The 23,499-nt window shown below is 57.2% G+C and overlaps 2 protein-coding genes across 15 annotated transcripts in view; one reads left to right on the forward strand and one right to left on the reverse strand.

The window, feature by feature from the left end:
- Positions 1 to 690: 690 nt before the first annotated feature.
- On the forward strand, positions 691 to 7,923 carry DPF1 (double PHD fingers 1). Of its 2 annotated transcripts, XM_004441479.2 has the most exons (11): positions 691 to 844; positions 918 to 1,025; positions 2,438 to 2,565; positions 2,831 to 2,920; positions 3,310 to 3,388; positions 3,592 to 3,723; positions 4,625 to 4,675; positions 4,768 to 4,887; positions 5,883 to 5,995; positions 6,540 to 6,621; positions 6,777 to 7,923. In XM_004441479.2, the coding sequence occupies exons 1-11, from the start codon at positions 820 to 822 to the stop codon at positions 6,845 to 6,847; spliced, it is 999 nt and encodes a 332-aa protein (XP_004441536.2). In that variant the 5' UTR covers positions 691 to 819; the 3' UTR covers positions 6,848 to 7,923. The 2 variants fall into 2 exon arrangements, with proteins under 2 accessions (XP_004441536.2, XP_087277945.1); XM_087421819.1 differs by lacking the exon at positions 4,625 to 4,675.
- A 2,369-nt stretch (positions 7,924 to 10,292) lies between these two features.
- The window catches only part of SIPA1L3 (signal induced proliferation associated 1 like 3), a 238,611-nt gene continuing 225,404 nt past the window's right edge, over positions 10,293 to 23,499 (reverse strand). For all 13 annotated transcript variants that reach the window (XM_087421818.1, XM_087421816.1, XM_087421811.1 and 10 more), the window contains 4 exons: positions 21,847 to 21,990; positions 15,609 to 15,744; positions 13,735 to 13,816; positions 10,293 to 12,536 (listed from right to left, as the gene is read on the reverse strand). In XM_087421818.1, coding sequence (XP_087277944.1) covers positions 12,393 to 12,536; positions 13,735 to 13,816; positions 15,609 to 15,744; positions 21,847 to 21,990 — 506 coding nt within the window. In that variant the 3' untranslated portion in view covers positions 10,293 to 12,392. The remainder of the gene's footprint in view (positions 12,537 to 13,734; positions 13,817 to 15,608; positions 15,745 to 21,846; positions 21,991 to 23,499) is intronic.

The following is a 23,499-nucleotide window of genomic DNA, read 5'->3' on the forward strand; positions in this document are numbered from 1 at the left end:
ATCCTGTATGAATCTGTGTGATTTCTTTGTACAGTGTGTCTGGATAGTGTGTGTGTGATTTGTGTTGTGTCTTTGAATATGTAAGTACATATGTAGGTAATTTGTTTTAACATTTCTCCTCTTTTAACATTTGTGTATCTGTGTGTGTCTTTGGATGCATGAGTGTGTGTGTGTGTGTGTGATCTGTCTGTTTGCATGTTGTGTCTTTGTGTGGGTGATTTGTTTATGTTGTGTGTCTTTGGATATGCGATGTGTGTTTGTGTATGGATATATGTGTGATCTGTCTTCTACACTACGTGACATTTGTGTTTTTCAGTAGACATTTGTGTGTGCACATATGTGAGATTGGTCTGCTTCTTTGTGGGTCTTGGGATATGTCTCTCTTTGTGTGTGAATCCGGTGTGACTATGTGTGATTTGTCTGTTGTGTGTTTGGACATATGCAGGGGTGGATGAGTCCCGGTGTATTTTTGTCTCTTTCTATATTGTGTGATCTGCTCCTTGGCTTGAGGCCTGCCCGAATCCCAGGTTGGGGGCTCCGAGGTCCAGGAGCGACAGGAGGGGGAGAGGGGAGGTTGGAGGAGGGGCCCACCCATTCCCGACGCGCGGGCCGGGGGAGGCGTGCTGGGCGCCCGGCGCGCCTGCCCTTGCTGACAGCCGCCCGCCCGCTCCCCGCCCTCGCAGCCTAGGCGAGGACTTCTACCGCGAGGCCATCGAGCACTGCCGCAGCTACAACGCGCGCCTGTGCGCCGAGCGCAGCCTGCGCCTGCCCTTCCTCGACTCGCAGACCGGCGTGGCCCAGAACAACTGCTACATCTGGATGGAGAAGACCCACCGCGGGCCGGGTACCCGCAGGGAGGGCGGGGTGGGGCGGGGCGGCGGCCTCGCGGCGCGTTCTCACCGCCCTTCTCCCTCTAGGTTTGGCCCCGGGACAGATCTATACGTACCCCGCCCGCTGCTGGAGGAAGAAACGGAGACTCAACATTCTGGAGGACCCCAGACTCCGGCCCTGCGAGTACAAGATTGGTGGGTGGAGCTCCGTCCGTCCTGTGCCCGGGTGGCCGCCATCAGTGCCCCCAGCCCCCGCTGAGAAGTGTGTGGCGGTGCCAGTGTGCGTCTGCGCATCCGCCTTCATTTCCCTCCTGGCGAGTGTCTGAGGGGCTGGCTGTGTGTCTGGGTGTAGTCCAGAGATTCTCCACTGTTCCCTAAGTGACTGGGCCCAGGTGTATTCGAGGGTAGAGTGGTACCTGTTGTGTGTGTCTAGGTGTCTCGGGTCTTTGTGTCTCTTCCCTTGGGAGCTGGGATGGATCAGAGTGTCTGGCTGGATTTCTTCCTGTGGGGGCCTGAGTGTGTCTGGGTGCGTCAGAGTGTCTGATGGTAAGTCTTCCATTTGTAGTGGAGGGCATCTAAGTGTCTGTGTCTCTTTCCAGGTGTTTCCAAGTGTATTAGAAGGTTTATTTCCTCTTGTGTGTCTGGTCTGTCAGAGGATCCAGCTGTTCCTGAGTGTGTCTGGGTGTATCAGGGTGTCCACTGTCTCTTCCTTTGAGTGCCCAGGTGCTCTGGAATGTCTGGGAGAATCTCTTCCCTTAGTGTCTGGTGTCTTAGGTGTATTTCCACCCATGTGTGCTGGTCTGCCAGAGTGTCTGGCCTTATCGCTTTTTGAATGTGTCCAGTGCGATCAGTCACTGGCTGTTTCTCTTTCCCGTCCAGGTGTATCCAAGAGTCTGTGTGGGTCCAGGTGTATTGGAGTGTCCACCTGGCTGTGTCTGACTGCCTCACAGGGACAGTCTGCACCTCCCTGTGTATGTCAGTGTATATCCATCTGAGTGATTCTCTCTAGGTGTGTCTGTACCTCCCCGACGTGTGCCCAGGTGTATGGTAGTGTCTGGCTGTGTCTTCCCCACGTGGGTCTGGGTATATCTGATGGTCTGATGGTCTCTTTCTGAGTATCTCTGGGTGTATCCAAGGGTCTGGAGGTGTCTCCTCCACGTGTCTGGGTGTATCTGAGGATCTGGGTGTATCTGAGTGTCTGGGTGTATCTCTTCCTTTGTGTGTCTGCCTGTCTCAGATGACCCGTCTGTATCTCCCCTGTGTCTGTCCACGTGTATCTCGTGTATCCTGTTTGAATGTCTATCTCTCCATATGTGTCTAGGTGTAAGTGAGGGTCTAGCTGGGGTCTCCCCATGTATCTAGGTGTATATGAGGGTCTGGCCATGTCCCCTCCTAAGTGTGTCCGAGTGGATCTGGGGGTCTGGCTGTGTCTCCCCCAGGGTCTAGGCATCCTTCCTGGTATGTATGGTTGAATCTTTGAGTCTGTCGCTGGTTGAGTGTGGGAAAGCCTCTTCCTTCCAGCAAAGAACATGGTTCCCCCACCTGGGCAGTTGAGGGGTCCTCCAGGAACAACTTCCCCACCTGACCCCCCATGGCCTTGTCCCCAGACTGTGAGGCGCCCCTGAAGAAGGAGGGTGGCCTCCCAGAAGGGCCGGTGCTTGAGGCTCTGCTGTGTGCTGAGACGGGGGAGAAGAAGATTGAGCTGAAGGAAGAGGAGACCATTATGGACTGCCAGGTAGGACCACCCCCGGGGCCCCAGCTGCCCTTGCACCCCTGCCTCCTGCCCTGGCACCCCCCATTCCTGTCTGAATTCTCCCCTGGGGCCCTGGGCCCTGGGCCCTGGGGCATCCTGAGTCTCCATCCTCCCACGCCTCGTCTCTTCCTGGAAGACCTCTTGACTTGCCCCACCACCCCCAATCTCCAGCTCTGCCCAGAATCCCCCAAAGCAGAACAGTGCCCCTCATTTTCTTGACCGCAGTCTCCCTTCTCCTGATGCCCAGAAACAGCAGCTGCTGGAGTTTCCGCACGATCTTGAGGTAGAAGACTTGGAGGATGACATTCCCAGGAGGAAGAACCGGGCCAAAGGAAAGGTATTCCCCCCAACGTTCCCCCCCTCACCCCTCCCCTCAGGGCAGACCCCATTTAGTGAGCGTGTACAGTGGTCAGACTCTGCCCCGGTTTGACCTCATTTCATCCCCAGAGCAGCCTGAAAGGGTAGAGGGTTTATACCCATTTTACAGATGAGGGTATTGAGGCCCAGATATATTAAACCATTTGCAAAACAGAGATGGGACAGTGGATTAGAACCATCTTCAGACCTGGGCTGCAGACGGGGAAAGGGAACCTCAGAGAGGTCAAGGGAGTTATTCAAGGCCCACAGCTAGAAAGTGGCAGAGCTGCGATTCGACTTGCAGGCCCAAATGATGAAAATTCCTTTAGTTCCCTCTCTTTGGCCCCTCACTCCTGACTCTCCCTCCAGGCGTATGGCATCGGGGGTCTCCGGAAACGCCACGACACCGCTTCCCTGGAGGACCGAGACAAGCCGTATGTCTGTGATAGTGAGTCCTTCTGAAGAGGGGGAGAGAGAGAGAGAGGGGGGCCCCAAAGACCTCTCCCCTCCCGGCCCCCTCCCTGCTGTTCTGGACCCAGTGGGGGGATGCTCAGTCCTCTGGCAGAGGGGGGAGGTGTGATCCTGGAGGCCAGGGCAGAGGCGGCGGTGCGGGCTGGGAGGGCTGACTGGCCCTCCCTGCTCGCTCTCCAGTCTGTGGGAAACGGTATAAGAACCGGCCGGGGCTCAGCTACCACTACACCCACACCCACCTGGCGGAGGAGGAGGGGGAGGAGAACGCCGAACGCCACGCCCTGCCCTTCCACCGGAAAAACAACCATAAACGTGAGCAGGCAGGGGGGCTGCGGGGTGGTGAGGGGCCCTGGGAGTGGGGGCTGTGGAGCCTGGGAAGGAGGGGGCACATTAGACATTTCTGGAAAATCTCCAGCTCAGCGGTCCCCTTCCCCCACCAACCATGGGGATGCTGGCTCTGGGGTTGCCATGGCAACCAACCATCTCTCCCTCACTCCCGGCCGGGCGTAATATTTCTGGGTCTGATTTATTGTTTCAATTAGAGCTTGGGGAGGGGGGGTGATAGATAACTCCCCTCCCTCCCTGCCTCCCTTTCTCCCTTCTCTGCTGAGCTTTTGGTCAAGGCGCTGGGTTGGGGCCTGGGAGCCCTTGGTGACCGCCCATGCCCATGCCAATGCCAGCCTCGACAGCGGAGGGCTGGGGGAGGGCTGGGGTGAGGCTCTGCCAGTGCAGAAACCATCTTCCCACCCTTCCCTTGGCGGGAGATGGCGGTCTCTTCATCCCACCCCCGTGCTTATCCAGCCACCTCAGTGTTCAGAATTTTCCATCTGAATGTCTGTCTGTTTCCACACCAGATCTTGGCCAGTGGCATCGACCCAATTTTTATCTAGGTGGGGCTGAGGTGGGAGTGGCTGTCTTCTAGAAGCCTGTACGAGTGGGGAAGCAGGGGACTCCTCCTAGCGCTGTATCTGCCAAGTTGTTACTTAATAAAGAGGACACGTCCCTTGTCCTCAAAGAGTTAGGGGGGTCCTGGGGAGAATTATTTGGGCCCCCCCCAACTCTCTTTTGCTACTGGCCACAGCTTGGGGTAGCTACTCTCTCTCCCCACCTCCCTCATGCCTGGACCAAGGGGTCTGCCTTTGGGGCTGAGGCTGGGGGCAGGGTGGAGCCTTGCCTGTGGTGAGAGCCCCTCTCTCTGTCCCCCCACCCCCAGAGTTTTACAAAGAATTGGCCTGGGTCCCTGAGGCACACAGGAAACACACAGGTAGGGATGCCTCCCTCCACCCCTACTTCTTCAGCAGCCTTGGACTTGGAGCCCCTGCCTGCCCATGCCAACCCCTGCCTGCTGTCTTTCAGCCAAGAAGGCGCCCGACGGCACTGTCATCCCCAACGGCTACTGTGACTTCTGCCTGGGTGGCTCCAAGAAGACGGGGTGTCCCGAGGACCTCATCTCCTGTGCTGATTGTGGGCGATCAGGTGATGCCCCCACCTGAGGTTTCTGGGGGCTGGGGTAGAGGAGGGGAGGCAGAGCAGTGAGGAGGGGGCACCCAGAGCATCCCAGGGGCACTGAGGATAAGCCGAGGACCGCTGAGGACTGTGGGAAACTGTGTGGTCGCGGAGGCTCTGGGAACAGTGGGATGTGATTGTCCTGGCATTGTGGGAAGTGGACTGTGACTGTGAGTAATGGATTGCCACTGCCTGGTACTGTGGCTGACAGAGGGCACTTGCCGTGGACTTGTGGTTAGACTGTGGTTTCCCGTGGTGGGCTTGTGGTAATAGACTGTGGTTGCCTCAGCACAGTGGGTAATGAATTGTGGTTGTCATGGTAGTGCGGGTCGTGAAATAGGGTTGTCATGGCAATTGGGGACAGTGGAATGTAGTTGTGGCACTGGGGTTGTGGCTGCGGTGTCTCTGTTCCGGGGACGGCTAGCGGACTGGCACTGCACGGTATTGTTAGTAACAGTGTGGTTGCTGCGGCCTCCTGTGGAATGGGCTTGGGTTGCAGGGAGTCAGGGTGTGGGGACCCCGCTGTGGAAGGTGCTTGCTGTGGCCCTGTGCCCAGGAGAAGGTGGCTGCCACGTTACTGTGGCTCACAGAACCGGCTGGCCGCTCCGCTGTGGGTACTGGAATGTGGCTGCCTCAGCACGGTGGCTCACAGAACGTGGCTGCCCAGTGGTGTGGGTGGTGGGAAGTGGTTGCCACAGCACTGCCGGTAATGGAATGCGGTTGCCATGGCATTCTGGGGAGCAGAGTGTGGTTGCCATGGTGGCTGGTAGGAGACTGGTGGCCACGGCGGCGCTGCCCGCAGGACGGTGGCTGGGCCCTGTGGGCAGGGTGGGGCCGGGCTGTGGGCCGCAGAAGCTCGTCCGGCCATTTGAGCCCGGTGGGGGCTGAGCCATTTCTTCCCCAGGGGTCAGCAGCCACCAGGGCCACGATGACCCCTAACCACATCCCTGCCCCTCGGTCCCCAGGACACCCCTCGTGTTTACAGTTCACGGTGAACATGACGGCGGCCGTGCGGACCTACCGCTGGCAGTGCATCGAGTGCAAGTCATGCAGCCTGTGTGGCACCTCGGAGAACGACGTGAGTGCCACCCCCCCCGCATCTCCACCCTAAGCCTCTCCCCAGAGCCCCCTCCCTGGAGAACACTAGTAACCTGTATTATCATTATCATTAGTGTCCATCAATTGGGCCCGGCTCTGAATGCTCTCCATCTCTCTACTCCCAACCACCCTCGGAGGGAGGTGCTCTGTTCCCACTTCACAGAGAGGAAACGAGCTCAGAGAGGGGAAGTGACTTGCTCAAGGTCCCCCAGCTAGGAAAATGGGACAGCTGGGACTCGAACCTCTGTGCGTTGCTTCCACAGCTGGTCTCAGACCAGCTCAGTGTCATGAGAATGTTCCACTGAGTCTTATAAACCCAGCCTACAACTGCTCACGGACAGTCCGCAGGGCCGTGCTGCTTGGCAGAGCAAAGAGTCCGTGATGCAAAGACCTTCTCAGAGCCGTTTCTCGTGGAAGGGACCACCTCCCCCAGCCCCTCTGACCTAGCCCCTGCCCCAGCCCCCCACCCCGGTTTCTGGTGCCCGTGCCCCCAGGGTGCCAGCTGGGCGGGTCTCACCCCCCAGGACCAGCTGCTGTTCTGTGACGACTGCGATCGGGGTTACCACATGTACTGCCTGAGTCCCCCCATGGCGGAGCCCCCGGAAGGTGAGAGAAGAGGTGGGCACGACATGGGGGGGCAGGGGATGGGTGGGTGGGAACACTGTATTTCTGCTGGCGGAGACCGTGTCCGCTGGATGGGAGGGGGCTGGGCACCCTCCCTGGACTTGGGCCTCACTCCCTGTCCTCTGGCCGCCCCACAGGGAGTTGGAGTTGTCACCTCTGTCTTCGGCACCTGAAAGAAAAGGCTTCTGCCTACATCACCCTCACCTAGGCCTGGCTCCGGCTCACCTGGACCTCTGGGGTGGGGCACGCCTACCCGCCTCTTGGAGCTCCTCGGCTCTCTCCTCGTCCTTAATGCCCCACAGCAGGAGGGGGACCGGGGCCTGAGAGGGGGCTGGGCCCCCCTTCCAACGTGCAAGTGGAATGTTTGCCCTGTGGGTTGGTGGGCCTGGCAGGGCCCCTCTCCCCTCCTCCCTCCTTCCCCATCCCTTGGCAAATGGGCACCAGGGGCTTCTGCTCCCCTCAAAGCCATACCCCGCCTCTGGGCGGGCACGAGGGGTAGTGGATGCCAGCTGGGGACACGGACACAGCCTTTTTCTAAAGAAAAACTCAAAAAGTTAAAAAAAAAAAAGAAATTAATATATACAAAGAGTCCTATAAGGCCTGGCTGGGTGGAAGGGGCACCGCTGAGCGCGTCCACTGGGCACCAGTCTATGCCAGCGTCCCCCCCCCCTGCCCCGGTTTCTGGAGTTGCAGCTGCCCCACCTCCCCCCAAGGTGGCACCATGCCCCCCTGTGCCCAGGGCAGGTGGGTGTGGTGTCCACCCCTCACCCCCTCTTGGTGCCCGCCGTGGATACTGCATGAAGTGAACCATGGTTCTGAACTCCGTCCCTGTCCCTCCGAGCGCCCCGCCCTGCCTGCTGGCCGTGGCCATGGCAGGGTGGTGGGCGGCTCGGGGGTGGGGCACGGCGGGCCCCTGCCCAGCGCCTGCTGGAATGAGAAGCACAGACTCTGCAATGGACTCCGTTTTCCCTGCTTCCCTGCCCCAAGTCCCCACCGGCCAGGCCGGGCTGCCCCCTGCCACCCTCGCTGGCCATTTTCGGGGTCGCGAGGGGGCGTGGTTGTTTCTTGTGGTTGTGTGTGTTTGTTGTTCGGTTTTAAAAAAAAGGGAAATTGAGACTGCAGGTGGGGGAGGTGGTGGGTTGGGGGGTTCTCCCCCAATCCAGGCGTGCCCTCCCTTGTAAATGAGTCTCCTTTATTGCCTGCCTCTGCTGTGAATTAACTTGTTCTGTGTATTAAACTGGGCCTGACCCCTCTGCCCACAACTGCCTCTTTCTCCGGGCTGGTTTGAGGCGTCACCAAGAAGGGGCAATGGGGCTTCGTTGGGGGAGAAGCAACTCAGGTTAACAGCTGGACTCAGCCCTACCTCCGTCTCCCTCCATCTCTCCCGTCTCCCCTCTGCACCCCGCCTTTCTCTGGCTTTGTCCCAGCTCCTCCCTCCCTGGCTGGAAAGAAGAGGGGGGATGGGGTGGAGGGGGCTCCCGCCCCGCCAGCTGTGGTTGCCCTGGCAACGGACTGCTGCAGCTGCAGCGGGAAGCAGTGAGGAGGAGGCAGTGAGGAGGAGGCCAGGAGCTGGGCCTGGGGGAAGGGAAGGGAGGGAGATGGAGACAGCGGCCCCTCCTGGGCTAGGGTGGGGAGTGGGGAGCCAGGAGCATCTCGTCCTGGGCCCAGACTTCACCTGGAGCTCCTGTCCCGGATGTGGGGCCAACAGCGAGGGGACGGGGCAAAGGAGAGACAGACAGAGACACACGGACATTAGGAGAGAGACTGAGATTAGGGTGAGGTGGGGTGAAGAGAGAACCAGGACACAGATCAGGAGAGAGATGCGGATACGAGAGTCACAGATTTTCAGAGAATCAGAAAAAGAGCAGGAGAGAGCAGAGGAGGGAAGAAATAGATCTGGAGAGAGATGGAGATGAGGAGGGCTACAGGAATTATGGCGAAGAGAGCAGAAGAGTTGGAGAGTTAGTGAGAGAGGCGAAATAACAGTAATAAAAAATAGCAGACATATCAGGGAGACAGGAGGAGGAAGTAGGCAGCCAGGTGGGGAGAGAAGCAGAAGAGAGATTCGATGAGGGGAGGCAGAGAACCAGGGCACGTAACTTAGGAGGGAGAAAAAGAGAATCAGAGGGGAGGACGTTTGGGGAGAGAGAGAGTTAGGACCCAGGGCCAGGCCAAGGCCCAGGATGAGGACACGGAGGGATGAGACTCAGGGGAGAGAGAGACGAAGACTTTAGGGGAACAACAGAAAATTCTGGAGAGAGCAAGCGGTACCAAGGGATCAGAGACAGGATGAGGCGAGAGCCAGAGATGAGGCGGGAGGAAGAGAGACCGGGAGGGCCCAGGGGCGCCTGTGGAGGAGGGAGGGGAAGAGGCAGAGGGAGCTGATAACTGGGGTAAGATGGGGAGGAGACCAGCAGGGCCCAGCTCAGGCGAGACCTCGGGCTGGCGTGTGCACGTCGCGGGGTGCTGGAAGTTGGTGTGTGTCACAGGCGCCAGGAGAGGATGTGAGAACAGCTTGTTCCTCCGTTCCAGGGCTGGTGGGGGGAGGGCACGGGTTAGGGATGGGGCCTCAAGGAGGGCGGAGACAGGGAGAGTGTCTGGAGCACTCTAGAATTTTTAGCTGTGGAAATAACTAGTCCACCTCCCCTGGAAAAAGGATATATCCTCGTTTTGAAAAAACATATTTTTCGGGGTTGGGGGGACGGGCCTGAGTCAGAGAAGCATCAGGTTTTAGCTCAGTGATGGAAAACTCGATGACAGGTACATGGGTGAGGTGGGCCAGAGAGACCCTGCCACGTGGCCGGCCCTGTCCAGAGGTGGGGCTGCCTCTTAGATCCGGGCGGAGCCAGATCCAGACTTCCCACGGGGCCAGACCTTGGGATTCTCATGTGGAATTTTGAGACTCGAAAATGAGTTTGACTCTGATCCTCCAGTCAAGCTGGGCAGGGTTCACCAGGGCAGATGCAGATCTGGGACCAGGAGTTGAAGACCCTCCCCCGCCAGGAGAGCCCCTGGAGGAAGGCCTGGCCCAGGGCTGAGCTCACCGAGGCCGCCAGTATCTGTCCAGACACCTCCACCTCGCTGTGCTCCCCCACCCTGGAAGCTGGGGCTGCTTTTCACCCCAAAACACCAACCAGATGACTGGCAGAGGCGGCCCACTCCCACATATGCCAGGGAGAAAGGGGGGATGCAAATAAGGCAGCACTGGGCGGGGGTGGCGGTGGCAGGGGAGACAGCCCAGCCCAAGGAGGTCAGGGCCCCTCAGTTCTGAGACTTGCTGCGAAGGAGAGACTTACCGAGCTGGAAATCGGCTTTCTGCACATACCGTCTCCGGATTTTTAAAAGTTGACACTAATTCTAAAACCCACACAACTCCGTGGGCCAGGCCTGGCTTTCAGGCCTCCGGTATACGCCGTCTGAAGGACAATGTTCCTCTTTTTAACTTATAACTTAAGGACCTTTTACATTCTGAGTATTGGATTTCTGTTGTCTGGGTTTCAAAGAAAAGAAACTTGCAAGGCTAGTGTTCCCTGGTTCTTAGGGAATAGTGTGGGTGACAGTGTTGGGACAGGGGGACAGGAGGAGGGGCCCACGCTGGACCGCACCCTCGCGTCAGTGACTCCAGGCAGCTGCCCAGCTAGTGAACACATGAACCATTTCTATGAAACATTTATTTCCTTTGAAACCTCCAGAAACATGCCAGAAAATCTCAAGACAGGGATAGGGGGGAAAAAAGACAATAAAGAATAATAAAAAATCCAAATGAAACAAATCAACACATAAAAAAACCCCTGCTCTCTTCAGCCATCAGACAGAACACCAATCTCAAATTAAATAGATCTGTTTTGCAGAAATCTTTAAAAAAAATAACAGAAAACAAAACCAAAAATCATAATTTACACTTCTAAATGTACATGATTAGGTCCCCAAAATGATTCGAATGATCTGAAGATGTGAGGTGACTTAAAAAGGGGGTGAGGGGCGGCCCCCAGGTTAGGGTCTGAGGGGGGTTGGGTGTGATCCTGCAGAACCCTCCGGAAAAGCGGGTCCGGGAACAGGGGCAGAGACGTCACAGTAGTTGGCCAGGGCTGAGGACCAAGCAGGCCCCACCTTGTAGCCCCCTCTCAACCCACGGGTGACAGGGAGGAGAGGGCAGGTCTGAAGGCTCTCTGGGGATGTTGGCCTGTGGGGACGTGGGGATGGCAGGGAGGCATGAGGAGTGCCCTCCTCTCTCACCCCTACCCATCCAGCCTGGCAACCCCCCAGTGCCTGTGTCCTGTGCAGTCCCCAGAGCCCCCTTCCCTGAGGTTTCTGGCCCCAAAAAGAAGGCGGTGGGGTCCCTGGACAAGGGCTGGCTGCCTGGGGCTCCCAGCCTGGGCGTGCTGCTCTGAGCCAGGCCTACGCCAACCCCCCCGCCTGGTGTCTTTGGAAAAGGGAAGCCCACGGCCTGCCCACCCTGTCTTTCTGTCCCTCGGAGTCCTCCCGCTGAGCCCCAGCCCATGGGGGATGTGCCTCGATCCTCAGCTTGAGGTCGGGGGAATCCACAGATTGCGGCCATACAAGCTTGTTCTGGCGCAACTCTACATGAAAAAATAAATATATATATATTTTTTTGTTTTGTTTTTAAAGGAAAAAAAGAACCTCTGTTTCCTGGGTGAACAGCATAGTACCACACCGGCCTGGCTGCCCGGCAAGCTGCCCCTTATTGCCTGGAGAGAACCCGCGTCTCGTGGGCGTTAGCACAGCAGAATGCTCCCGGGGAGCACGGGGAGGGCGTCCGGCCATGTGGGGCCTGCGAGATGGGCCAAGATGGGCCATCAAAACCAGAGAGGAGATGAACGCTGTTCCTCTCCAGCCCTGAGCTGAGGGCTCCGTGAGCCCCTCCTGGTGCCCGGAGGAGGCCGTGGCTGTGTGGTTGGAGCTCGTGGGGCTGGGGAGGAGGAGATGCGCTGGGTGGGCTCTGCTCCTGGGCCGGGCCAGGCAGCAGCTCGAGGTGCAGGGCCCAGGTGCCGTGGCTTCTGGCGGTCGAGGGGCTGATAGAAACAGACTGTATAAATGGTCCTGCGTGTGCAAAGGGGGTGCCCCCTCCAAGAAGTTGCCTCTGGATGCTGGACTTTCCTCTCTCCAGCCTGGGACCCCCCAAGAACACAACTGAAACTCTAACAAAGTGCTCCTGCCTGCTTTTTGGAAAGATAGGGCTGGGACGGGGTTGTGTCCGTGCTTTTCGGAGCTATGTGCATCAGGACCGAGAGCCCAGGCTCGTTTCCACCCGGGCCCCCGTCTCCCTGGGGCCTGGGGGAGGACAGGCGGCTCGCACACTGTGACATTCATGGAGGGGCCTCGGCCCCACAAGCCCAGACTCTGCTGTGAAGACATCAGTTTGTGAATTCCTGGAGTGGTGAGGTCTGGAGACACACTCTCGCCCTCCCTCTCCCCTTCCTCCAGCTTCCCGTGGCTTGGTCCAAGGAAGGGGCTGGATGGGGAGGGCAGGGTGGGCCCCTGGCGGCAGTGTGGGCACAGCCCAGCCCCAGGGACCAGAGATGGGCAGTTCAGAGGGAGGCCTGAGACCGCGAGCAGACCCGGCTCCCGGCCCCGGCGAGGCCTCCCTCAGGGCCCCCTGCCATCTGGGGTCTCCGTGTGCACGGGGAGGGCGGTGGCGCCCTGGCTGGATTATCTTGGCCACACTTGCAACGGGGAGCAAGTGGAGGGAGAGAGGAGCAGGGCCCACAGCCTGCGGGCGGAGGCCTGTCCACTCAGAGTTCCTTCTTCTCCCTGCGGAAGATCTCGGCGAACTTGCGCAGCTGCTCGCTGGCGGCCTGGGACTCCTCCTGCAGCCGCTGGTTGTTCTGCCGCAGGCTGGCCACCTCCGACTGCAGCACGGCCTTGTCCTGCTTCTCCTGCGGGGGGCCAGGCATCAGTGCGGGGGCCCAGGGAGGGCTCCCGGGGCCTGCGGGCCCTGGCTCGTCCGCGGATTAGAGCCAGGCTGCCGAGGTTCAAATCCCAGCTCTGCTTCTCGACCGCTGAGCAACCTCAGGCAAGTCACTGCACCTCTCTGGGCCCCAGCTCCCTCAACTCTCAGAGGGGTGGTGGAGGTTTCCCTTGAGGCCATGTATGTTAAGCTCTTGGAACAGCCTGACGTGCAGTAATTGTTCCATAAACATCACTAATGATAATTAGTGATAATTCAGCCACCCAAAGACTTAGGGACCATCGTCACCCCCATGTTCCTGGAGAAGCAAGTGTGGAGCTGGGAATGTGGGTGTGGGGCTGCCTGCGCAGGCTCCACGGCCTTTTCCGAGACACCCTCTCAGGATAACGGAACAGCCCAGGGCAGTGACTTGTCCAAGGTCACACAGCATTGAGCAGTGGGGTGGGATGTGAACCTGGGCCCCCAGAAGTCCTGAGCTTGAGACTCACACATTCTACTCTGCCACCATTTTGCCTTTACCCCAAAGTAAATAAAACAACAAGTAAAAGTCCTCCGCCCTTATTTCTCCTCACTCTTCCACACCCTGACACCCTGGAGGTAAGTACACCGAACAATCTGGAATGTTCTAGATATCCCTGACCCAGGGATGTTAAACATTTAAGTAAGTATGATGTTTCTAGGAAACAGTTGTGCCTCCTGCTTAGTTGTTTAAGTTACCGGACTTCTTTTGCGTGTTGGTAAATATAAAGATTTCTGTTATGATTTTAATTGGCTGCAGAATATTCCGCTGCCTGGGTGTCCAGTCATTCACAGAACATTCTCCTGTGGAGGGACAGCTGCATTAGCTCCAACTTTTTATTGCTAAGAGTGCAGCAATGAACATCCTGCAATTACATTTTTAATAAATAGTGTCCAGTCGCCCTCCAAAAACGCTGGGCCAATTTATTCTCCCTCCAAGAATGTACGAGAGTTTCTCCGTGTGCTTACCAGCTTTCGCTATTGTCATTTTTTACTCTTTACTCGCGGCTACATTCAAAGCTGGTGGCCTCCCTTAGCACAGGAGGGGTGGGGTGGGGACACGGGCCTCAGCCCCGCTGGCCCCCGAGTCTCGGGGAAGTGCAGTGGGCAGGCGTGTGCCAGGCGAGGTGGCTGCCCGGTGGCCTTACCTTCTGGAGGTCCGTGTGCAGCTGTTTCAGCATCACCTCCAGCTGGTACACCTTGCCCGTCAGATCCAGGGGCGGCTCCTCGCTGCAAAGACAGGGGCCGGGGTGAGGTTCGCGGCCCATAGCTGGAGGAACACGGGGCACGGGTCCCTTCTGTCCCTGAAGCTCTGGGAAGTCCTTTCCCGGCTGCAGTCCCGAGGGGTGCCTGGAGGAACAGCTCTGGGGGAAGCCAGAAGCCCGCCCTCCTCCCACCATGCTCCATGCAGCGAGGGCACACCTGTGGGCGTGGCTGGGGGTCGCGGGAGCACCAGGCCTATGAAAGGCTGTGCGTCTGCCCGCCCTGAAGTGGGCATTCTCCCTGGGGATGCAGCAGGTGTGTGCTTTAGGGATCAATGCCTCCCACGTGTGACGATGTCATGTGGCACAATACAAAGAACTGTCCCACTGACATCCACTGAGCCCCTGGTGGGCCCGGGACTGTTCCAGCGCACGAGGCACGGAAGTGGGCAGACGAACACGAGGGCCTGCCCTCATGGACAGGACCAACAACCATACTGACGAGGATGAGGCCCGCCTGTTACCGAGAGCCCACCCTGCACCGTGTGCCATCTCAATCTAACGGAGCTTCTGGCCCACCGCAGCTCGGGAGGTCACGTCATTGTCACCCACTGGACGAGGGGGAAACCCAGGCTCAGGCAGGGACACTGCATCCAGGACCCCCGCCCGTGGTTCCTCCTTTGTGCAGATTCCGGCCCTGGGTCTGCCTGGCCCCCGCAGAGGAGAGCGGGCAGCCCTTCCTGCAGAGGGCTCCCCTGGGCACCGAGGGATACACACAGCCGGTGGGGGTGCCAGGAGGGGCGTGGGCTGCGCAGACAAGAAGGGAGGCAGGGTGTCTCAGCTCAGGGAGGGGAGAGGACTCGGCCCTCCCCCCCATTCCTCCCTCAATGGTCCTGGATCTTGAAGAACCTGCAGCGGCAGGGGAGGCGGGAGGCAGGGCGAGGAGGTCACCGGTTCAGGGGCAAAGGGAATCCAGGAGTGTGCCCAGAGGCCACAGGCCCCGCCACCCTCACTGCAGTGGTGCCATCTGTAGCTGCCTAGTCTTATAATTAGGGTGGGGCCCCAGCTTCGGTGGAGTGGAGTTCTAAAGCCAGTGTGGGAAGCAAAAAACAAGAAGTCAAAACTGCCCTGGAACACCGCTGACAGTGCCCACGAAGCCCAGTGCAAGGCTGTCGGGTATCTAACCCTGCACAGCGAAGTGTGCAGCTGAGTGTGAAAGGCACTACTGAAATCCATGGACATGCAAACATGCCACTTCCGTGCTCTGTTCCTCTTTTCGATTTTATTTTCTGCCAAGCTGCTGCAGACAAATACACAGCGCTAAATGTGAGGTGACAAATGTGCGCTGTCTGTCTCCCTGCCCTCCTCCTGCCCCAGGACCCTCATGAGGGCGGGGCCTGGGCCTCAGTCACCACCGGGTCCCCAGAGAGCCCAGCACAGGACCTGCTAGGGAGGAGGGGACGGCGAACGTCAGGGGAATATCTGCACACTTTAGGGACATGTGGAGGAGGAGACCCAGGAGCAGACAGAGGGGAGACAGGCAGAGAACGGGGAGCCCAAGATGGGGGAGCCTGGGGGCCCTACTCAGCATTTGGCAAGGTTGGAAGTGAAACAACTTTGCAACTATCGTTTCCAGTGTTGTCTCCACCGTGAGGACAGGGCTGAGGGACTCGGTCACCGCTGGGCCCCGGCACAGTCTGTGATGTGTGAGGAGATGCTCCCCAGCTGTCGCCTAGCGGCTAGTGGGCTGACCCGCGGCAGGCGCCTCTCGTCTGCGCAGCGGGCTGCTGGGCCCCTGGGTGCTCCCAGCGAAACCTCACCTCATGGTAGGGGTGGTCCTGGGGGTCGGGGGCCCCCTCTCCAGGCTCAGGTGGCTGTGGACAGGACTGTGTGCGGGCGGGATGTCCGGGCTCAGAGCTGGGTCGTTGAGAGAGAAGAGCGAGACGGCTCTTTGCACTGCCAGGGAGAGAGGGAGGGAGGGGAGAGGGGTCGGCGGGGCTGGCAGCAACTCCTCACCACCCCCCGAATCGAGCCACCCTGCCTCTCCCTGCAAGCCTCCCGCCCCGACCCCTGACACTCCCCAGCACACTTCTGTTCCATCACAGGCATTTGGGATGGATTCCTGCAGAAAAGTAAAACCAAGTGAGGACACAAGCAGCAGAACCGCATCCTGACTCTGATCCTTCTAGAGCCAACACCAGTTTACACCAAATTCAAGGGACACAGAAACAAGTTCAATGACAGTGAGAGGAAGCAACCAACCAAAGTCAGCATAGATGACCCTGTTTCATCAGCAAATAAACGGCAGGAAAAAAATGGCCACAAGCGGAAGGTGGACGACAGGGAGGTGGGGATTCGTTACACTCTAGTTCTGGGCGTGTCTGCGAAATTGCAACAGCAAAAAGAAAAGCAAAACGGAATATCGTGTACACGCAAGAGGCAAATCATGGGGGGCTGGTGATTAAAGCGGAGACTCCTGGGCGCCATCCCAGACACGGGACCCTCTCGGGGTGGGGCCTGAGCAGCTGCATTTTTAAATGGGACTGTTAGGTGATCTTCCCGTGATGGCAAGAATGGGCCACAGCCCTGGTGCCCTCAGAGAACAGCCGGCTCAGGGAGCCCCAGGCCAGCCAGACAGGGTGGGGCTGGGGGCACAGCAGGTGGGCCTGCGCGTGGATCCTGGGCACACACTGCACACACTGCCAATCGATCCACTGTTACCTTTCTGAGCTAATAGCACAGTAAAAACCCAACACCCTTCCCTTAGATCCACCAAATAGTAACATTTTGCCACATTTTCTCTCTCCCCCCTTAGCTGTGTGTGTGTATTTTTTTCCATAATCATTTGAGAGCAAACTGCCCACATCACGGTCCTTCACCTCTAAGTAATTCACTGCACTTCTCCAAAAAATAAGGACTCCGCACACCATCATATTTGAGAAATTTAACATTTTTACAATATGAGCACTGTCTAATAGAGTCACCTTTAAATTTCCCCAATTCTCTGACTAATATCCTTTATAGCTCTTGTTTTCTATTCTGGATTTAATATTTATTCTCTTTGAAAATATTTTTATATGAACAATTTCAAACATGCAGAGAAAGCAGCCCCAGGAGTCCTCAGGAACCAGTCACCAGTTGCAACAACATTCAACACCCTCCGGCTTCCTCCCGGGCGCTCCTTTGCTTTGTTTATTCCTCTGATTACTCCTCTCCTTTACTTCTTAAAAACAGTTTGAGGTTGAATTCACAGACAACAAGCTGTACGTTGAAAGCATATAACTTGAGAAGCTGTGATATATGTGCATATATTCTGTGCTATCAAGCAAGATCACGAACATATCCATCCCTCAGAAGGTTCCTTGTGCCCTCTGTAATAACGCTCCCTCAACTCCATCCTTAATTTAAAAAACCTTTTTATGTTGAAATAATCTTAGGTTTACAGAGGAGCTGCAGAGATGACAGAGAATCCTGTATCCCCTTCCCCCAGCCTCCGCTAACGTCAGCTCCTCACGTGACCGGGACACAGCGAGCAGAGCGAAGAAACCAACACTGGTCTCAAATGGTTAACTCAACGACACGCTTTATCCGGAGTTCACCTGTTTTTCCACCCACGCCCTTTTCCTGTCCTAGGATCTAATCAGGATCCCACACGGCATTCAGTTGCCACATCTTGGTCTCCTCCCATCTGGGACAGGTTCTCAGTTTTCCTTGCATTTCATGACTTACACTTCTGAAGTACCGGTCAGGTCCCTCAGTTTGGGTTTGTCTGATGTTTGCACGGATTTGGGGGAATACGAGAGAGGTGGTGTGTCCCTCTCAGTGCACCACACCAGGGGTCCACGACGTCACGTGTCTTGTTACCAGCCATGGTGACCTCGCTCACCTGGTTACGGTGCTGTCTGCCCACTCTCTCCAGTTACTGTTTTTCCCTTTCCTCACTCGAGTTGTTAGAAGCAAGACACTAGGTCCAGCCCACCCTCAAAAGGAGAGAGGAGTTAGGCTCTACCTCCTGGAGGGACAAGCATGGAAGCATTCCAGGACTGCACAATAATTCATAAATATTTTGGGTGCGATACTCTGAGGCTATGTAAATACCCTGTTTCTGCTTAAAGCTCCCTCACTAATTTTAGCAATCATCAACAATTACACTGTGTGGTTCTAATGATTTCCTATTCCCCTCATTCCCTCTAGACTTATTAATTGGAAACCTCCTGTGAGGGAGAGCTGTCATATCGCCACTATTTGTTGATTCAGTTATTTACTTATATGAGAACGGACTCAGGGGTATTGACTTGATTCTTCCGGTTACAGTGCTATTGTTATTTATTTTGTTGCTCATTTGTTCCAACTTTGGCCATTGGGAGCTCTTCAGGTTGGCGCCTGTGTCCCTCCGACGTGTCTTATCCTTTTTTTTTTTTTTCAGCTTTTATTTTCTGATACCATAAGACGTGATCTCCTTTACTTTCTTGTTTTCTGGAATATTTTAAAGCAAATCCCAGACACCTTTGTGTTTCACCTGTAGAACCTTCACTAAATATCTCTAGTGGTTAAGGGTTGTTTTTTTAACAAAACTACTATGCCACAAACACACCTACCAAAATTAACAATAATTCCTTTAGTCCTTCCCATTTATTCGAATTGCACAGGCTAACCCACATATATCTGCATCAAGAAAAACAAACGTTACAATGAGCTGGAAGCACTGACTCCACTCCCGGCTGGCCCTGCTCCCAGCTCCCCAGGGAGTAACCGCCATTACAGTGTTCGTGTTTCCTTCCAGGCCTTTCTGCTGCACCACCCCACACCACCCCTTATGTAACCTTCCGTGTTGCTGCTGTGGTTCATTTATTAATTTCATAAAGAAGGAGAAAGCTCCCTGGGCGACTGAGGCGCAGCCTGGGTGAGGACCCAGGGCCACCGCCCCGGCTTGCTAAGCTTCCTCACGTGTAGTGCCCGTTTCTCACAAACGTGGGCGCAAGGGTAAGAGGACTGGCTGCGGGAGGTGGGGGGCTCTGGCTGCCCCAGCCCCTCCAGCGGCCATGGCTGTGGGGGCTCAGGGTCTGGACAGCTCTGTCTTCCACAGATAATACTAAAGCCGCTGCCGGCATCAGGGCCTCCCGGAAGAGGCCCAGGGCCTCACATCTGTTCCCACGGGGCCCAGAACCAGGATGCCTGGGGACCCCAGGAGAGAGGAGATGGCCCAGCCTCCGGGCCCCACTCCCTCATTCCTCCTGGGACACGCCCCTGGTACCCCCATCAAATACAGAGCCCTGGGGTGTGCAGCAGACCCTGCCCACTGCTCCCGGGAGCCCAGGGAGTGAGGGCCCCGCAGGCCAGCTGTGAGACCCTGCTGGGGCCCCCGTGGAGACCTGCAGAGGACAGTTGACAAAGGCCCTCAGACTCCTCCTGGCCCCCAAATCTTGGGCTGAAAAACCCCTCAGAGACGCACAGGTGTTATAGAGGGTGAATCTATGTAAACTCATTTAATGCTCATAGCCCCTTGCAGGGTGGGAAAATGATCCCACTTTACAGATCGGCAAAACTGAGGCCAACCCGTCACACAGCTCACCAGCAAAGCTGGGGTTCAGACCCGGGCAGTAAGCTCTGGTTTCTTTTTTAACCATGGTTGACCCTTCCTCCCTCAGGAGACCACCGTGCCCTCCACTCTTTAGGCCAGGCTGCCCCACTCCTTCCTTCTTTCCCTCCCGAAGTCCTGGACCCCGGTCAGGTGCACCTTGGTAAGTCCCAGGACTTGCAGGTGGGATATAAAGTCCTCGGGCCACCAGCATCTAGTCTGCAGAATCAATGAGGGACCAATAACATATACGGGGTTCTTACTTCTCCTGAGATCACCCCTGCCTCCCCAGCGTGGCCTTTCGGATGGTGGGTGAGCAAGAGGAGCCAGGCCAGCCTGGACGGGCCACGTGACGACAGTCAGCTGGGCCATGCTTAGAGGAAGGCCTTCCCCACGCCCAGACTCCTGAGAAGCGCTGGGCTCGAGGGCGCGCGCATTCTAAGTCTGGCGGCAGGCAGGGCCCAGCCACCCCCCACGGGGGCTCGCCCCCAACCCACCCGCACCTGCAATGCACGAGGGCCCCTCCCCTGCTCACCCACCACCCCGCGTCATCAACCCCATCTCTGCAGTTCCAAGAGGAGGAACCGCACCTCTTCGAGTTGCAACTTGCATTTGCCTTATTATGAGAGAGGCCGAGTGGTGTTTTCAGAAGCATGAGAGCCATGTGAGTTTCCTTTTCGATAAACGGTCTGTTTCCTACGCCCATTGTTTTGGAGGGTTGTTCAGGCCTGGGTTTGAATCCTGGCCCCGTGTGTCCTTGGCCAGGTGACTCTGTGGTAGCCAAGCCTCAGTTTCTCCATCTGTAAATGGGAATCTAATACGTCCCTCAGACTGGGTTAGAGAGACGATGTTGGTAAAGTGATGAAGTGCTGGTTCAGAGTAGATGCTCATAAGGTCATTGTGGCTGCAGAGTCACCTCCTCCAGCAAACGCCACTGAGCACCCCTCTCCCCCACTGAGCGGGTCAGGCCTCCAAAGGGTCAAATTCATCTGCAGCACTGGGTCACTGCCCGGCAACCCTTCCCCAGTGGTTCTGGAGCGTAAGGCTGGGACAGACCAGAGGCCCGGCCTGGTATTCTCTGACCCCTCTCCCCAAAACCCTGCCCTCTCCCAAGGCCAGACTGCCTTCATCCTGTGGCCAGGAGAGGCTACAGGATGGGATGGAAGCAATGAAGGGGGGCAAACAAGGAAGGAAGCTTCCCCCGGGGTCCCCTGCCAGATGTGGACGGCTCAGATGCGGAAACATGAAGGACGTGTACCATCTGGGTCTGGATTGAGGGATCCTGCTCTGTGCCAGACGCGTGCTGGGCACCCAGTGGTGACCGCGGCAACCCCAGGTCCTGCCCTCCCAGATGATGGGGAGACAGACCCATCATTAGACAGCAATGGCCCAGAGTGGTCAGGGCCGGGATAAGGGCAGCACAGGCAGAGGGGTCAGGGCTGTGGGAGCCCAGAGGAGGTGCCTGGTCCAGACTAGGGGATATCAGGGAGGGCTTCCCAGAGAAGGCACAGCAAAGCTGTGGCCTAAGAGATGAAAAAGTGACCAGAAGAACATGCTCGTGTCTGTCAGGGATCACCATGAGTCCCACTGTACAGATGAGGAAACTGAGACTTAGAAAGGTAAAGCTGCTTGCTCAAGGTCACGTGGGAAGGAAATGGCAGAGACTGCTAGCTGTCCCTCATGATCTGTTTTTCCTTTTTCTGTGATCACAAATCCCAAATTTTAGCTGGGCACATGGCCTCATCTCCCAGGTGGCCCTGCAGCTAGGGGTGGCCGTGTGTGATGCTCTGGCCAATGGGAGGTAAGTGTAAGAGTGTGAGGCCTTGGAAGGCATCCCTAAAGGGAGGAGTTATGTCCTCTCTCCTGCTGGTGGGAGCTGGACTTGATGGTCAGAGCTCTGGCAGCCATCTTGGACTGTGAGGGTGAGCCCCCACCCCCACTTCCCTACGCCCCAGGAAATAGCAGAGCAGAGGGTGGAGGGAGCCCAGGCCCTCATGAATTTGTGGAAGTGCCACACCAGCCCCAGACCGCCCACCCTGGGAATTTTTTATCTCCACAAAACCTTATGTGTTTAAGTCACTGTTAATTCAGATTTTCTGCCACTTGCAGCCGGAGCAAACTTAAGTAGCGTTTGGATTACGATAATGTTGTTCTGTAATAATAACATAAGGTACCATCTGTTGACGGCTTGTTCTGTGTCTGACATGTTTTACACACAGTGTTTCATATAATCCTCACTGCAGCCCCATGCAGTGGGCACGGTCACATCCCTGTTTTGTAGACAAAGTAACTGGGGATCAGAGAGCTGAAGACACTTGCCCAGCACTGCACAGCGAGCAAGTGACAGGGCAGGACGTGAACGCTGCTCCCCGATTCTGGAACTCGAGTGCATCCCCCTTCAAAGCCCCAAGGCCCTCCACCGATCCTTCTAGAACAGAGAAGGGGGTAGGGATCTGGTGGGATAGGTGGAAGGTGCCTACCTTCGTATGCCTTGGCTGCGTTGACCAGGCTGGACCACTCGAGGCCAGCAGCCGTGTCGGGCAGCGGCATCATGCCGGGGTCAAGGCACCGCAGGGGCCGGTCCCGCCCGTCAGCCAGCGAGAGCTCCGAGGCCGAGATGGTGGCTGGTGGGGAGAGCGGAGACGGGGAGATGGGTGAGATTAACAGCGTGGGAGAAACAAGGCAATTGACACATTGTGTTTTACTTTATACATAATCGTTGTAATATAACTAAATAAATACGTCATCTTTACTAGATGCTAAATGCCAAGGAAACACCCAGCAGGTAAGGGGTGGGAGTGTGGGACGTTTACGTGGGTGTAATTTAAATTGGGTGCGAGGAGAGGCCTTGCTGAGAAGGTGGCATTTGAACAAAGCTCTGACGGAGGGAGCAAGCCAGAGGGATACCTGCGGGAAGAGAATTCCAGGCAAATGGAACAGCCAGTACAAAGTCCTCGAGGCAGGAATGTGCCTGTAGGTTGAAGGAACATTGAGGGGGCCGTGCGGCTGGGACAGAGAGGGAGAGTGGTGGAAGGTAAAGTCAGAGAAACAACAGGGCTGGACCGTGTGGGGCCTCAGGGGCCATGATGAGGACTTCATCTTTGACTCGGGGTGAGAGGGAGACACTGAGGGCTCTGAGCAGGGAGGAACACAGGTGTCCACAGGCTCCTTCTGGCTGTGTGCGGCAAACAGACCGCGTGTGTGTGTGCGTGGGGAGCAGGGAGACAGAGACGAGGCTGCAACGTCCAGGAGGTGGACGAGGGTGGCCAGGACCAGGTAGGGCTGTGGAGGGCCAGGTGGGCAGACGCTGATCGATTCTGTAGGTGGAACCAAAAGCATTTCCTGAAGAGGGGGTGAGGGTGTGTGACAGGGAGAGGGGCCCGGGGGGGACAGCGAGGTTCTGGCCTGGGCACAGGGGGAGGGAGCTGGCCCTAACTGAGACGGCGCAATCTGAGGGTGGGATGGGAAGTTTGCCTCTGGAGGTGTGGAGTACGAGAGGCCATTAGACCCCCACAAGGAGCCAGCGGGTGGGGGCGGTCACACAGGGCCGGAGTGGAGGAGACTCCCGGCCTGCAGGTATAAATTTGGGTCATGAGTGCACGGACAGTGCTTACATGTGGCAGGGTCACCGTGGGGAGCCCTGGCGGGTTCAGGTATGACACGCAGGGCAGGGAAAGAGCCCCTGAAATCTCCGGGTGATGGAAGGGACGGATAGCTCGAGCATCGCGCCGGCAGCTGCATCTGCTGCAGCCACTGAGTGAGTCCTGCGTGCCGGGCTTAGGCCTCACGGCCACTCAAGGGAAGAGGACAGAGGACAGCGAGGCACAGAGATGCCAGGAGGCGACTCGGGCAGGAAAGGCGGAGCCTGACTGAGTGCGTCCTCTTGCTGGGCACCGCGCTAGTATGCCCCGGAGACCACCTTCCAGCCTCGCCTCCAGCTGGCCAGGAGGGAGGCACCGTGTGACCCCGTGCCGTGGAGGCAATCAAGGCTCAGGGCGAGAAGCCGCCCCGCCCGGGTTCACACGCGCTGGTGGCGGCGCTGGGATCTGAACCACATGGTCCGGGGCTGGCCCTGCTCTAAGCCACGCCATGCCACGCCACGGCTTTGGGGTTTACAAGGCCCCTGTTCACGC

This window comes from Ceratotherium simum, chromosome 33, assembly GCF_057802395.1.
Source record: "Ceratotherium simum simum isolate JZ-2026a chromosome 33, ASM5780239v1, whole genome shotgun sequence".
NCBI classification, from domain to species: domain Eukaryota; kingdom Metazoa; phylum Chordata; class Mammalia; order Perissodactyla; family Rhinocerotidae; genus Ceratotherium; species Ceratotherium simum.